Raw genomic sequence first — 16720 nt, forward strand, 5'->3', positions numbered from 1 at the left:
ATCCCAATACAATATCAACCATCTTTATGCTAGGTGATGGGTGGCCTCTTGATATGCAATATTACTTCCTCTCGTATCTTAGCATGCAAGGATGATTTGCCATGTGCAATATCAATATCTCCATGAATATGAACCTAGTTTATTGAAAACCACAAAAAAAATGGGATTTCACCACTTCTTCCTTCTAAAAAAGTTGTTTTGAATGGAATTGTTTACCCAACGTCCCTTCTCCTTCTTGTACATGGTCTTGCACGTGAACCAACCTATAACACTTAATGCAAATCTAGGCCACTATGACTTGTGCACCTTCACATATTTAGCCCATAACATATGTAAATCTTTACTTCGATGGCGTAGAAAGGCTAAAAAAAAACATGGAAGCATGTTGAGCCACATGATATCTCATGATTGGGCTTTAAAAAACCAAAGGCAAGGCAAAGAAGAGTTATACATCTATTAAAATCTTGAAGCTACAAAAGTACACCTTTACAAATAATTGGCCACAAACAATCAGCAAAATCATTCCAACATTTAAAGTCTAAATTACTTGGTATACAACTTTAAAATCTTCACTGGCTCCAATTTTTGAAAGTGCACTATGCTATCTCTTCATCATACATTGTGTATGGTCTTCTTGTTTTTAAAACACACACAAACACATGTGCATTATATGGAAAAACAAATTTTAAAATTTTATTTTGCATGTTACCAGCTCCTAACAGGGATATTATTTTCAAGTTGTAGAGAATAGTTGGAATATCAAATGGTGCTTAGTAATTACTACATTCTTCTCACACGAAAGAGTTTCGCTCAAAATAGTGCTGGTGTACTTGTCTTACCACATCTTTATGCTTAGAGCTTTCAGAATGTTCGTTGTCGTGTTTTCAAAATGAATCTTGTGTTCTTTCTAGAGCTAGCTTCATTGTTAATAGTTAGTCATGTTAGTAAATTTGTCTTCAAATCTCTCTCTCTCTCTCTCTTACACACAGTGTACACACACACACAATGTCTCCATCTCTCTAGAGCTTAGCTAGTTTTTCTCCATCTCTCTCTCTCTCTCTCTCACACACACACACACACACACACACACATACACAATATGTCTCCATCTCTCTTTCGTTTAAGCCCATACCTTTCTCAATACATCAATTTTGAAAGCTAACATGCCCACTAAGATTAGTACCAAAATCAATTCCATTGGAATTTTCCTCATTTTTGTCGTTGCAACCAACAAGGAAGTTGTTTTGTTGAGAATTTATGTAGGAAAAGGAGCCATTATTTTCCTACAAATTATTCTCCTCTATGACTATTTTATATTATATTAAAACATTTATACATTTAAGTATATTTTCCCTCTAAAAATTAGAACCGATGGAAGAATTCGAACATCCGGAAGAGCGATGGCGTCTCCCCCTTCCTCCGACCTGAGGCTCGCCCTGGCGCTCGCTCTTGTCAAAGCTCGCTCCAAACAGTGCGCGTCTCTCAAACACTGGAAGAAGAAGGTGCTCAGCTGCAACAAAACCCTCCCTTGTGTGTGTATGTGTGTGTGTGGGAGGGTGGGGAGAGGGGGGAGGGGGGCGGGTGGTCCTTTCTACAGGCTCCTATGTAAAACGTTAGTTGTTGCCCTATTTGATTATCAAACTCTAATTAGAGATTACAGTTAAACTTGTACGCTTCTGACTGAAAACCCCAGCTCTCCACTTGGCGAATTGGCATTGGCTGCAAAAGGGAAATGCAACTAAAAGCTTCAGGCCTCTCCGGGATGCCAGGACAGACACAGGGCAGAAAAGGCAGAACTCTGTGCCTGACTAGATTGACAGGATGGCACCCTAACCACCACTAGGGTAGGTCCCATTTCATGAAAGTAGGTTGCAGCTATGTTTTGGCAACTGGACCTGGGCGTAAAACATATTTCGACAGACATGCACCTCATGTTGCCACATGCTACAAAGCTCTCTTGAAGAGTAAAAACAAGGCAAGACATAATGTGGCCCATGCCATTGCTCAAATTAAAGCAAAGCAGGACTTTCTCTTGTTTTATATCCCACCCTGGGCGAGTGTCTCTCTGGATGCTGTGTCTTCTTTCTGACATCCTAGGTCACCTCTATCTTGACCCTGATGCTGCAATGTACGTGGTCTTGCTTAGTATCTTCAGTGCCTGAAATCTGCTTTTGACAGGCTGAAGGCTGGAGAGTGCCTGAAAGCTTAGCTAGGAGGGGATTGTCTTCCTTTCCCTACAGCTAATTGGGCTGCTGCAGGGGACCCTAGAGAGGAGAAACACCACCCCTAATATAGGTCAAAAGTACCTTTTTCACATGGCCAGCCCCTGGCTGAGTGTTATGTGCCTGGCCGAGACTGCTTTAATGTTGTATGTGAGCTGCAATCATCCCCCAAACAGACCACTATACCTGAACCTTGAGTTTCATGCTGGAATCTGTCTGTCATTTCTGTGCAATCTGTGCCTCTTCTGTTCCCAGCCTATCTTTCGCTATGGTTAGTCCCTTAGGGACTAGGAAACCCTTCACATGCATAATCCTGAAGTATTTGTGTGCTTACAATGGTCAAGAAGTATTTCTGAGAGAGAGAGAGAGAGAGAGAGAGAGTTAGTTTAAACGTCTGAAAAAGATTATGAGACCAAAAAGTGTTACAATAGTTCCATGAGATAACATAATCATGGAAACAAAAGGAAAATGGTTGTTGGATGAATCCATCCTGAGTGAGTGTGAGGAAGTGATCTTTGTAGAAGTGCATCTTCGTGGGGAGCTCCAGAGGTGTGATCCATGTGCAATGGGTGTAGAGGTTGAGAAGATCTAACCGGATAACCCGGTTGGTATTCTCGTGAGAGAGAGTCAACTTTCAAGACCTTAGGTGGTAGAGTCTAGACCATTAATTTTTAAAGAAGTTAAGATGGTTGAACATCAAAAAAATGAGTAGATAAATAGATTCATGATTCATCATTGAAGAGGGCACATAAAAAAGATTCATACATTCCACATGGTAAAAAAGATTCATGGCCTAGGGACCAAGCTCCAGTCTGAACTATTGGATCTACCACTAGTAGCCTCACTCTCATCACTACTAGGAGAAGGCTCCTCACTAGATTCAAAATTAAAATCCCCATCTGAGATGAGATTGCCATCATCATGATACTCAGAGCTCCGAACATCTACATCTTGAAGGGCTACATCTTGACAGGGTGGTGTGTCCTCATCCGCAACATAAGTAGAAGAGCTAGCAAAGCCCCGTCGACGATATGCATGTCACATGCTGAAGCTCTGGGAGTCTTCTTTCAGCCCTCAACAACATCCTAGAACAACCTGATGCAAAACGCAAGCAAGAGATATGGAGAGAAGAGAGATAGCTGAGTATTCAATATATTCTATAGTACAAAAAGATGTACAAGTCTTGCAAGCCATAGGCTACCATCAAAAGGTGGAAATCACCTGACTAAACCTAATTTGTGACCCAATCCCAAGGAGGGGCTGAATGAATCTAACAATGAGCAAGTGTGCCCTTTTATAGGGCTGGAATCCCTTCATGGATTGGCTGACCTAGTGTCGGCCAGCAGGTCCAGGACAAATGTCCCATCATTTGTTGCAGTCGACAGAAGATGCTCTTCATATAATCTGGTTGACAGCCTCTTGATTCTTCCATAAAGTCTTCCTGCCCAAACTAGCAACACTAGCTCCAAAATCTGGTCCGAGTCCCTTCAAGGATTAGTCCTGGGAATTAGCCTGCACATGTCTTGCACATGACATCCCCCTTTGGTAAACTTGATGATGGGATTCCAAATTCTATTCTTGGATGACTGTTATCATCCCATTGTCCATTCCTGGAGTCCCAAACCTGTCATCCTTTTCATTGAAAACTTGGCCTGGTCTTTGAATCCTCTCCAAATCTGATGAAGATCTATGCATCTGTTCCATCCTCTCCCCTATCCCTTCATGCCTTTCCTTGAACAATTCCTTTGGTCTTCTTTTCTTGAGTATTGGGTTTGGCACTGTCACTCCACCCCTTCCTTGAGGATCATCCTCCCTTGGAATCGTTGCCTGAAAGCCTTTCTTGGTGTGCCCCAAGTGGCACCCGACTTATAGGACTGCCATTCCCCTTGGGTCTTGTGGAACACCACCAACCAACCTCCTGAGAACTTCTTCCATGTCTTGTGTTCCTTTCCTTGGATTGTGTACCTTCATGTGGGACTGAATTAGTCTTTAGTCTTGCTGAGCTTGATGCTCTGATACCAATGTCACATGCGGAAGCTTTGGGAGTCTTCTTTCAGCCCTAAACACCATCCTAGAACAACTTGATGCAAAACGCAAGTAAGAGATATGGAGAGAAGAGAGAGAGATAGCTGAGTATTCAGTATTCAGTATATTCTATAGTACAAAAAGGTGTACAAGTCTTGCAAGCCATAGCTGAGTATTCAGTATTCAGTATATTCTATAGTACAAAAAGGTGTACAAATCTTGCAAGCCATAGGCTGCCATCAAAAGGTGGAAAAGATAGCTGAGTATTCAGTATTCAGTATATTCTATAGTACAAAAAGGTGTACAAGTCTTGCAAGCCATAGGCTGCCATCAAAAGGTGGAAATCACCTAACTAAACCTAATCTAAGACCCAATCCCAAGGAGGGACTGAATGAGTCTAACAATGAGCAAGTGTGTCCTATTATAGGGTTGGAATTCCTTCATGGACTGGCCGACCTGTTGTCGGCCAGGTCTAGGACAAATGTCCCATCATTTGCTGAAGCCGACAGAAGATGCTCTTCATATAATCTTGCCGACAGCCTCCTGATTCTTCCATAAAGTCTTCTTGCCTAAACCAACAACACTAGCTCCAAAATCTAGTCCAAGTCTTGTTCTTTATCTGGTGTCCTTCAAGGATTAGTCCTGGGAATTAGCCTAATCTGGATGGGTGGTCGAGCTCCTCCTTGTCTAATCTGGCAGCCTTGACTCGCCACACTAATGCCTTCTCTGCTTGTGGTGGTGGAATGGGAACCACTAGTAGCAAGGTGCTCACGACCTTGACTACGGGTGACGCACATTTCTATCTCCTCTAGCTCTCTATGGAGCTCAACATAGATGGCATCTTCCTCTGTCTCTTGCCTCAGTAAAATGCTCCTTAGTGAGTTCGATGTGATTGGGATTGTCCTACATTCAAATTGATACAATAATAACTCGTAACTTCTAGGTTACAAGAGACTAAATAGAAAGCATTAAATTAGAAATTTAGATTATTAGAGATGCCTACTTGCTTGGGGTTGTGAAGCTCATGAAGATTTCGTACCATCTGCAAGTTAGTGTGGCAATATATGAACCGTACAATTGCCCGGTCAAGTTGTTGTAGGCTATGAGCTCCTCGTCCATCTTGACTTGCGTGTCATCATCAAGCACACAACGCATGTATGTAGACATATGCTCACTTATGGTAGTGCTATGTGTGAACAAGGCTTAACCAAGGGCACTTTTTTTCCCATGTGGTTTTTCCCCTTGGATATCAAGTGTGAAGGACACTCTAACATATAATATTTTGTACTTCTATATTATATGGATGTGGCACACATGCAAGGGTTGACTTGCATTTTGTGGATACCACACTTTTGGCTCTCTCTCTCTCTCTCTCTCTCTCTCTCTCTCTCTCATGATGTAACTTTTGGTCTCATAGGTCATTATGGCCTTTTGAAGACGTTAATATAACATTTCATTTCTCTCTCTCTCTCTCTCTCTCTCTCATTTCTGTACCCCACCCCCCTCAAGAGCAAATCCATCCATGGATGAAATATAGCTATTTTTATTTTGAACCTCAATTTCGAACTAGATGCAATAGAACCCATTGTAACTTAAACTCTTAAGAGTCTTAAGAGTTCATTTTGAGTTATTTTTTTTTTCAGTTTTATGCCTCTTTGGCATCGATACCCAGAGTGGAATGTAAATGGATGTACCTGATCTGTCCCATAGGTCGGATTCGGCCTCCCGTGGACGTTAATATAACTTTCTTTCTTTCTTTCTCTCTCTCTCTCTCTCTCTCTCTCTCTCTCTCTCTCTCATTTCTGTGTGTGAGCTTCTCCATCCTGCACCTAACCCTAATGTGCAGGTTCGTGTGTGTGAGTGTGTGAGTCCAACACCAACAATTGGTATCAGAGCTGGTGGGAGCTGGCCCTGGAATTCTGCCCGTGGAGATTCTGCATCAAACCCGCGAAATTCCGTCGAAAACTGGCGTCTGGGGTGTTTCCTGGTTTTCACCGCCCTGCCGCCCTGCCGCCGTCGCCGCTCAGCCCCGCCGGCTTCCGGTCCTCAGCTCACCGCCACCGCCCAGTTGCGCCGGCGCTTCTAGTGCGCAGTGAGCCACCAACGCCCGGCCGGGCCGGCGCTCATACTGTGCAGCAAACCACCTCCTCCCAGTCCGGCCGGCTGCGATAGTGGGCAGTCCTCCGCCGCCGCCGGGACCCTGGCGTCGCCCCGCCGCCGCCGCCTGTCTCGTCAGCTCTGTGCGCCGCCGTCGACCCTGCGCTCCAGCTCCTCGTCGCTTCTGCAGCTACGGCGGCTCCCTCTCGCACCATCTTCACGCTTGCGCCTGGCTGCAGGCCCGTCAACATACGCGCCTGTCTGCTCCCCGCCTGGCACCTGCTTTACATGTGCTGCCCTTGCCTAAAGGTATTCTCTGTACACACTTTTGTTCAAACACAAATACAAATTTTGCACCCATTTCAGTGCAGGTCAGATACAATTTTGCAGACACTACAGTGCATGTGGTGAAAATAATAAATATGCAGATTTTGCAGCCACTACAGTGCATGTGGTAAAGGGTTCAGGCGATTTGGGAGATTTCTCAATTTCAGGACAAATTGAAAAAATTGGGCATGTTGCTTTGCTTGCAATTTGGGGGTTTTCAAAATTGAGGTCAAAATCAGCAAATTGAACCTCTTTCATTTGCAGAAATTTGGGGCTTTTGTGAAAATTGGCCAATTAGATGCACATTGAAGCGATTGGAGTGCATAAAAATTGGGGATTTTCAGATTGGAGCATGTAATTGGGCATTACAGCTGTGATTTGTCGTGTATGTATACACATTGTGTGTAATTGGACAATTTGGTGTAGGTTTACACTTGCTTTGGTTTGCAGGTATACATTTGCATAGGACATTTGGTTGCCTGGCAGTGCACATTGGTGCCTGGTTTGCTTGCAGGTATATTTTGTTGACATAGCACAGAATGCTACAGATGTATTTGGTGTGCTCACCCAGGAGGACAAGTTGGATGGATCTAACTACTCCCTATGGAGTTTTATGATCCGTAATTTGCTGGTAGCCAAAGGGCTTTGGGGCATCGTGTGGTGATGACACACGCCCACCTACCATACAGCCAGCCATGCCTCAAAGGGGAGGTGCTCAAAGAGCTCCTGATGTAGAACCTGCTCCCACACAAGAGCAGAAGAGATGGGACTCTAGAGATGCACAGGCCATGTCATTGATAGCCCTTTTAGTGAAAAGGACTATTATTCTGCACATTCGTTCTTGCAAGACATAGAAGCTTGCATGGGACACATTGGAAGCAATGTATCAGGTACGCAATGAGGCAAGAGTTGCCTACTTGAAGAGGCAATTGGATCTTCTTTCTATGGATGAGGGTGACTCCATGGCAGATCATCTCACCAAAGTGAAAGATTTGCAGGAACAATTGCTCGACATTGATGAGGTTATCCCAGACAGACAGATGGTCACCAACACTCTTCATTCTTTACCACCTTCGTACTTGGGCTTTCACACCTTTCTCAACCTCTCAATGAGAGGAGGTGGTGATCCCGTCACTTTTGAAGAGCTGGTGGGTTTACTCTTGCAGGAAGAGCAAACTTATCGAGCAACCGTGGTGGAGACAAGGCATTTATAGCCAAGGATAAGGGTAAAGCAAAGAGCTTTAAGCATGGGGGACAACAGTCTAGCAAGGCTGGTCATGGACAGCCCTCTTCTGGTGGTGAAAAGTCTGACAAACAAATGTCACTACTGCCATAAGCCTGGACACTACATCAGTGAATGTAGGAAGCGGATTGCAAAAGAGAAAAGGAAAGAAGCAGACAATGCAGTAGTAGCAGACTCTTCTGATGACAAAGCACAGCAATCAGCTAATGTAATCCAGGAAGAGTACACTTTTTTGGTCACATGCACTAGTGGCACACCAAGTGCTTCAGACAATGATATGTCTTGCATTGCATCTGCTAGACAGAATGCATCTTGGTATTTTGATAGTGGTGCTTTGAGCCACATCACTTCATGCAAAGATGTATTTCAGCACTTGGTTTATGCTTCAAATGGCCGCACTGTATCATGTGCAGATCATACCACATATCCAGTAAAGGGAGTTGGCAATGTCATACTTAATGCAGCCAATGGTGCCAATATGTGTATGAAAAATGTATTGTATGTTCCAGGGATAAAGAAAAATCTGCTCTCCGTCTCAGCCATAAACGACCAAGGTTTCAAGGTTGAATTTGAAGACGGGAAGTGTTTGGTGAAAGACCCATCAAAGGGTTATGAAATAGTCACTTCTGGAACACGATACAAAGGCTTGTATAAGCTGGACAGCTATGACAAGCGTACTTATGATGCAAATACAGTGGTTGCCCACACTCCTGCTATGCATGATGCAGAGCTATGGCATGCTCGTTTTGGGCATGTAAATTTTCGGAGTTTGATGCTTTTGCAGAAGCATCATATGGTTGATAATATGCCGCCTCTTGAGTCTCCACCAAGACATGTATGTGAGGGGTGTATTTTGGGAAAGATGCAACGAAAACCATTCCCCAAAGATGGAGCTGTTAGAGCTGAAAGTAAATTACAGCTCATACATAGTGATGTATGTGGTCCAATGCAGACACCATCCATAGGGGGGGCATCTTTACTTCGTCACATTCATTGATGACTACTCCAGGTTTGCTTGGGCTTACCCCTTGAAAGCGAAAGCAGATGTGTTTACATGCTTTGGACACTTTGTAGCAATGGCTGAAAATATGTGTGGATGTAAAGTCCAAACACTCCGCTCAGATAGAGGTGGAGAATATATAAATGTTAAATGCATTCAAGGATTATATGCATCAAAAGGGCATCAAACACCAATGTACTGTGCCTTATACACCGCAGCAGAATGGTGTAGCTGAAAGGAAAAATAGATCTCTCATGGAAATGGCAAGATGCATGGTGAAAGCACAAAAGTTGCCTCACAAATTTTGGATGGAAGCTATAATGTGTGCAACTCATGTGTTGAACAGGTGCCCAACAAAAGCTTTGAAAACACCATTTGAGGCTTGGTATAGCTGAAAGCCAATAGTGGATTATATGCGTACATTTGGGTGTTTGGCATATGCACATGTGCCAGAACAACTCCAAACAAAGCTAGATGACAAAGCAATGAAATGCATTTTTGTGGGCTACAGCAATGAAAGCAAAGGTTACCGTCTTTATAATCCAAGTACACGAAGGATTTTTGTAAGTAGACATGTGGTATTTGCTGAAAATTCAGAACAGCCCATGTACAGCTTGTATAAAAGTAATGATACAGGCATACAAGACATGTTTGATGGACTTTTACCCATTGCAATTAGGGGGGATTCAGATCAGCCAGCCCCTACACAAGAAAATCCTCATGTAGAACATGTGGAACAGCCAGCCATTCAGCCCCCTTCTATGGAAGAAGTGGAAGATCTTGTCAGGGAAGAGTAAACAGCCATAGACACAGCCAAGTGGTTGCAAGCTATGCAAGCTGAAATTTCTTCTATCATGAAGAACAATACATGGGATCTTGTGGAATTGCCTAAAGGCAAGCATGCCATTGGAACAAAGTGGGTGTACAAAGTCAAAAGAAAGTCTGATGGTACTATTGACAGGTACAAAGCAAGACTTGTGGCTAAAGGCTACTCCCAGAAAAAGGGAATAGATTATGAAGAGACTTTTGCTCCTACTTCGAGAATGACCACAATAAGATCAGTGATTGCATTGGCTGCACATAAAGGATGGATAGTGCATCAATTGGACATCAAAACTGCATTCTTAAATGGGGATTTACAGGAGGAAGTATATGCAAATCAGCCCATTGGTTTTGTAGTTCCTGGTGAGGAACATAAAGTATGCAGGTTACACAAAGCATTGTATGGGTTAAAGCAAGCTCCAAGAGCTTGGTATGATAGGATACATGCTCATCTAACCAGCCAAGGTTATGTGAATAGTCCAGCTGAAAGCACATTGTATGTGAAGAGAACCGATGCCGATATTCTCAGTCATCTTATATGTAGATGACATGCTCATTACTGGTACTAGCAAAGCACAAATTTCAGATTTCAAAGCTGATTTGAAAGCTGAATTTGATATGTCAGATTTGGGGCCTTACACTACTATCTCGGCATACAGTTTATGCATACAGATGATGGCATTGTTATGCAGCAAACTAAGTACATAAAAAAGTTTGCTAAAAAGGTTTCACATGGACGAATGTAAGCCTATTTCTACTCCAGTAGAACTAGGTGTACGGCTTACTATGCATGATATTGGAGAGCCTTTTGAGGCCGGCATTTACAGCCAGGCAGTGGGATGCCTCATTTACTTGTGTAACACGAGGCCAGACATATCTTTTGGGGTGTCTTTGTTGAGCAAATTCATGCACAGCCCAGGCACAAAGCATTGGCAAGCAATCAAACGCATTTTTCGTTATCTTAAGGGTACCCTGGATGTTGGTTTGTTCTATCCTAGGGGAGGCAGCTTGCAGCTTTATGCATACAGTGATTCAGATTGGGCTGGTGATTATGATACCAGGCAATCCACCAGTGGAAATTGTTTTTTTCTTGGCAGTTCATGCATATCTTGGTTGAGTAAAAAGCAACCCACTGTTGCCACATCTACTCGTGAGGCTGAGTACAGGGCAGTCTTCACAGCTACAGTAGATTGTGTATGGTTGAGGAGACTATTGGCTGATCTTCGTGAGTGTCAGCAGTTACCCACCACCATTCTGACTGATAGCCAGAGTGCTATGGCCGTGGCACGAAATCCAGTATTTCATGCACGTACCAAGTACATTGAGATTCATTATCACTATGTCAAAGAGAGGCTACATGTAGGGGAGATCAGTTTATCTTACTGCCCTACACAGGATAATGTTGCAGATCTATTCACAAAGGCTTTACTTCGAGAAAAGTTTGAAGCTTTCTGCAAAGCTTTGGGCTTACTCTCATACAGAGAATAATCTGCTACCTTGTACAGGTTCACACTTCCACTACAGGGGGGATTTGTAGGCATATGCTCACTTATGGTAGTGCTATGTGTGAACAGGGCTTAACCAAGGGCACTTTTTTTCCCATGTGGTTTTTCCCCTTGGATATCAAGTGTGAAAGGACACTCTAACGACTTGCATTTTGTGGATACCACACTCTTGGTTCTCTCTCTCTCTCTCTCTCTCTCTCTCTCTCTCTCTCATTTCTGTGTGTGAGCTTCTCCATCCTGCACCTAACCCTAATGTGTAGGTTTGTGTGTGTGAGTGTGTGAGTCCAACACCAACAATGTAGATGTTTGCTTTGGACCGGACCTCTTGATCCGAGAAGAGTTCCGGTGTTTTGTAGAGAGGGTGGATGAATGCGGCCATACCATGAATAGGCCTACGCATCCATTGTCTCCTCCTCTCCAAAATGGTCTTGATCTCATCAAGCCTATACAAGCACATGCCACATTGCAAAAATTAAAATCAAGCTTACTGCCTAGGGTTTGCACGGCTGGTGAGATGACCTTCGTAATGGTCCACACAAGCACTGAGTACACCTTGGAATCACGATCCTCCCAGTCTTCAAGTTCCGAAAGAAATTCATCCTCTTGAGCTTGGGTCCAACGTCGTGAGGTTGGGAGACGCTCGGGCTTCTTCTCATTGCCCTGAACAATGTTTCGCAAACCCTTATGAATGAACCGGACCCACATATTCAGCTTCCAATGAGCATAGTTATTTCTGTCCAGCTTGTCCTCCTTGTTTGTATAGGGGGGGCTCATATCCACATCAATAGTCCACCTTCCACAAGCAAGCCTTTGAACTCACTGAATCTCAGCACTCCATGACCAATCTCCAACACTCTCCAACAACACGAACCACGAGAACCTTTTAGTCCCCCCCCTCAGAAAACTGAGGTAGAAAGGGACTGAACAGCAGTAAGCAAGGCCACAAAATTGGTAGAGTGTGCATAGGTGGAAGCATAAACAAGAAAGAGAGAGAGATAGAGACAAGGAGAGAGAGATTGCCGACAAGATCACCTTGATTAATAGCAAGAGGCTTACAATGGCGACAACAAGTAGATGGGCATTAAATGTGCTTGAGGAATGGATGAATAAGCAATGAGGGGTGAGAGGCCCTTAAATAGGTGAGCAAGAAGGTCTCACGACCCACTACAACCAACTCGACATGCATATAAAAATAACGCAAGTGAAATAATAAGCTAACCAACTTAAGGCTAGTTCCCACACACACAAAAGAGATGCACAAATATTTTGAAACCCCCTTTGCAGCTCATAGTGTGCAAAAGTTTGAAGAAGATACAACTATGGACACTCTAGTATTGTGCAGTACCGGATACACCTCGGAAAGAGCACTTGTCAACCTAGCTTCTTGAAACAAAATGCCACCATGAACAACAAAGAAATCTATTTGGCTCCAAATCCCCACAGTAGTGTGCAGTAAATTACAAGAATATAGAATGATGAGCTGCCAGACAAAGTGTACCCATTATTCTCCAACGGTGGACTGTGAACGCATCACGTCCCGAAAACTCGAACAATGAACTCGTAACACATCTTGTCTCCATAGTCTCTGCTACACCAAGCAATGAACTTGGGACACATCTAGTTCATAGCTCCACAATATGGCCTGTCCTTTTTTCCTTTTCTTTATATATATATATATATACATATACATATACATATACATATACATATACATATATACCAAGAGCTGATAACAGCCCCCTCTCCCACCCACAAGCCTCCTTTGAAAGTGACATGTGGGGGAAGCCATGCCTTAGGGCTAGAGAAGCATGCCAATGCCAAGACTCTCTGGAGCAAGGAGTGCCTTGAGATTACTTGAAGTGTCAGAAGCCGAATCGGAGTCACCATCATGAACCTTGTCCTTGCCCCTCGATGAGGAGGACTTGTCTTTGCCTTTGGCTATGTCCTTCTTCTTGGACCGACAACCCTTAGACAAATGACCTTTCTTCCTGCATGCGTAGCACTGACTCTAAACTTTCTTCTACATAGAAGCAAGTGCCTGATTAGAGCCACTAGACAAATTTAACTTACCTTGTGAGTCACGGCTTCTTCTTCTAAGAGAAGGGAGCTGAGGTCATCAAAATCAAGTTGACTTCTTGTGACCTGGCACCTCAAAGTCCGAGAAACCAAATCATACTCCAGCAGAAGCTTGGTGAGGATAAGTGCAGCCAATTGAGCAAAGGACAAGGAAACACCCATTGCCTGTAATTGGTCATGGATAGCCGTGGCCTTCATTAAAAACGATTGCATCGAACTACCAACAGAAACTACCAGACTGTAGAGTTGCCCTTGCAGAGTAATTGCCCTCATCGAGGAATCCCGAGCATAGAGATCCTCCGACTTGGACCAAAACTTGATGTGCATTGGCAAGAGTTTGCATGGCCGGTGAGACCTACTTCGAGATGGTCGGCACGGCCATAGAGTGCTCCTTCGAACCACAATCCTCCTAGTCTTGTAATTTTGCAAGGAATTCATCCTCTTGATTCTGGGTCCAACGTTTCCTCGGTGTCTAAGGACGCTCAGGCGTCCTCTCATTGCCTTGAACAATCTCCCATAGACCCTTATGAATAAACTAGACCCGCAGATTTAGCTTCCAACGAGCATAGTTGGTTCCATGCAACTTGTCCTCCTTGTTTGTACAAGGGGGGACCCATATCCACAACAACAACAAATGCCACAAAAACTGCAAATCTCAGCAATCTGTTAGGGTCCTCTGTCTAGGTACATCATGGCTCGGTCTCCTGTCCGCCAAGAGGGTCTCTCTGTGTCTCCTGACCTCAAGTAGGAACAATCCGAGGCATCTTTGATCCTCAAACTCCATGACCTTGTGTAACGGCCCAAAACCCTCTCAGAAGAGGTAGTGATATCTCCCTCGGATCTCATAATAGACTTTACATCGACAAATGTAGTGTTCCTCTGTCTCTGCCTCCTGGTAGCATAGTTGACAAATGCGGTCATTCGAGATCTGATGCACATATCGCCTTGTCTCAATCCGTAGCTGGTGTGATGAGGTCCGGATCTGTCCAATGGCACAACGTATCCCATGTGATAGGTGTACATCCATGTACGCCGGGCGGGTGATAAAATCATCTGGTGAGAGGTGTAGAAAATGGCTCTTGTAATGAGCCATTTTCGTTCCTAAGGGCTCAAGGGGACTAGTCCATGTTCTCTCTGTGTTCACTCTAACGATATCCATCCTGATCACGCGGTTCTGCTCTGAGCGGGTGAGATCCAAAAATGGACAATCCATGCCGTATTGAAAGGGTGGTAGTGCCTCTATCCGCAAACCATGTAGGTTAAACCATGATCTCATCTGAGCATACCAGCAATGAGTATCTCTATCCTCTGCCAATTGTATGGATGAGGTCAGTGCCAATCGGGAGTATCTCTGCTGAGGGAGCTCCCATAGTCACTGTAAAAAGGTAACTGCTTGGAATAGAGCCTCGATCACTATTGGTGCAACGAATTGGCTAAAGAGAATCAACCGAGAAGCAAGAAATGTCAAAAATTTATGAAGTACCAGTAAAAGATTGTAATTGTGTGATGAAATTCATACAAATTGATATTCAGAAGGAAGATTCATAAATTGGAAATTGGATCTTCAAATAGAAATACTGCAATTATATGGAATCTAATCTAGTGGGATAATCATAATTAAGGTTATGATTATGGCTAAAATTATGATTTAAATTCATAGTTTGATTTTAAGCATAAAAGAAGAACTAGTATCATATTTTCATTTACCAAACACTAGGCTTAGTCTAGTGATGATTGTTGGTCGCTCGAGGAAGCACTAGTTCATTGACCCTTCTCCTCAGATAGTGACTCATGGCTCTTGGTGTTTGTGGCTATATGGTGGCAGTCCTATCAGATATCTTCAGTGGGATCTAGGAGAGTGGGAGTGGATTGATGCCTTCGATCCTTTGAAAAGCCTTTCTTTTTTCAGTTTCACTGTTTGGAATGCCAGGCTTCTCTTCACTCGACAGATGCATAGGATCCCTACTCTCAGGCCTCATTGGGAGAGCTATGATATTTCTCCAGTGATACAGCGCAGATATTGGCATAGACTTTGGCACTCATACAGAATTGCCAAGTCTCTCATTTCTTTTGGTTATTCTTACATGGTGGTCTCCCCACCAATCAGTGGAAATCAGTTCGGTGTAGCACCTTCCTGTCCTAGATGTGCGGCAGATTCTGAGTCCGTACAACATTGTCTATGGGGGTGCAGCATTGCACAGTAGATTTGGGGTCCTGTAGCCCAACTTATGGGCAAATTGAGTAGCCGAGCCATGCATGACTTGGGAGGCAGTTGCTTGGCTCTCCCAATCTGGTCCGCAACTTTTTTATGAGAGCAGTGGTACAGATTCTGTTTTTTTCATTCGTAGAGGTATTGTCGAGCATAGTTTATTGCAGGATGTTCCTCACTGTGATTATACACCCCCTAGACAGAGGATTGACACCAGTTGGGAGATTATTGCCAGAATTACAGCATGGCAGAGCTGGAGAGCTAGATGCACGGAGGCTGTTGAGGGTGTCTAGATTTTTGGGTCTCTGTGTGCATTAGTACTATATGGGGTGATATCATCCACACTCTTATGGCTACTTGGGCTCGCATTCAGGGGCCCTCTCGTTCTGCGCAGGCGAAGCGTGTGATATTTATGCGGGAATGGGACCATGGCATCTTCTTTTCCTCTAGTACCACAGGTCTTACATGGCATCATGATGCTCCTCAGTGGTTGAAATCACCTTACATAGATGATTCTATTCTCTTCCGGCTTATAGCTGTGATTGTTGTATGTTTTTCTCATACTTAATAGAAGTCTCTTTCTGAAAAAAAAAAAGAGTGGTACAATGATATGCTCTGTCCAGCTTGCCGGGAAACCCTCACAAATGGCACGATTAAACACATGTACGATCAACGGAGGCAAAGTGTCGTGCGCATATTAGAAGTGCTCTCCAACTAGCCCATCATGATCCTGTGCCTTTCCATTATGTAACTTGTCTATCGCATCTAGCACCATCTGCATAGTTAAAAAGGTGTTGCTAGCCGGTCTAGCTCCCAGTGGAGGGGGGGTGGGGGGCTGTCCTGGTGCATCATATAGCTCTCTAGCTCTAGCATGCCATTCCTCAGGTGCAGTAATCGGAGTACCAGGCTGTCTCTCTCGAAACATCTTCCATGCCCTCTTGCTGTCCTTCCCCAGGAAGAGTTGGTAGATCTACTTCTCTAACTTAGCTAGGTAGGCTCGTTTCTTCCTCTGCACAAGGCGCCGAAACATCATCCTGGCCTGTCCATGCGTGTGAGTCCCAATGGCAATCTCACGTTGTAGCTGTGCTCGTGTCTCACGACACTCATCGTCATACCAACTATTTTGTGGGGCAGTGGTGCGCGGGGGGGGGGGGGGATGGGATCATGGTGCACGGAAATGAATATGAGGCGGAT

At 44.1% G+C, this 16720-nt stretch overlaps 1 protein-coding gene across 2 annotated transcripts in view; it reads left to right on the plus strand.

Moving 5' to 3' along the window:
• Positions 1–1376: 1376 nt before the first annotated feature.
• Positions 1377–16720, plus strand: part of MPS1 (multipolar spindle 1) — a 45050-nt gene continuing 29706 nt past the window's right edge. For both annotated transcript variants that reach the window (XR_015268000.1, XM_086812941.1), the window contains exon 1: positions 1377–1502. Coding sequence is in view for 1 of the 2 variants with exons in the window: in XM_086812941.1 (XP_086669067.1) it covers positions 1401–1502 (102 nt within the window). In the remaining variant the exon portion in view is untranslated. The remainder of the gene's footprint in view (positions 1503–16720) is intronic.

This window comes from Cibotium barometz, chromosome 18 (genome assembly GCF_041138505.1).
Source record: "Cibotium barometz isolate CiBa-2024 chromosome 18, ASM4113850v1, whole genome shotgun sequence".
Classification (NCBI taxonomy): Eukaryota; Viridiplantae; Streptophyta; class Polypodiopsida; order Cyatheales; family Cibotiaceae; genus Cibotium; species Cibotium barometz.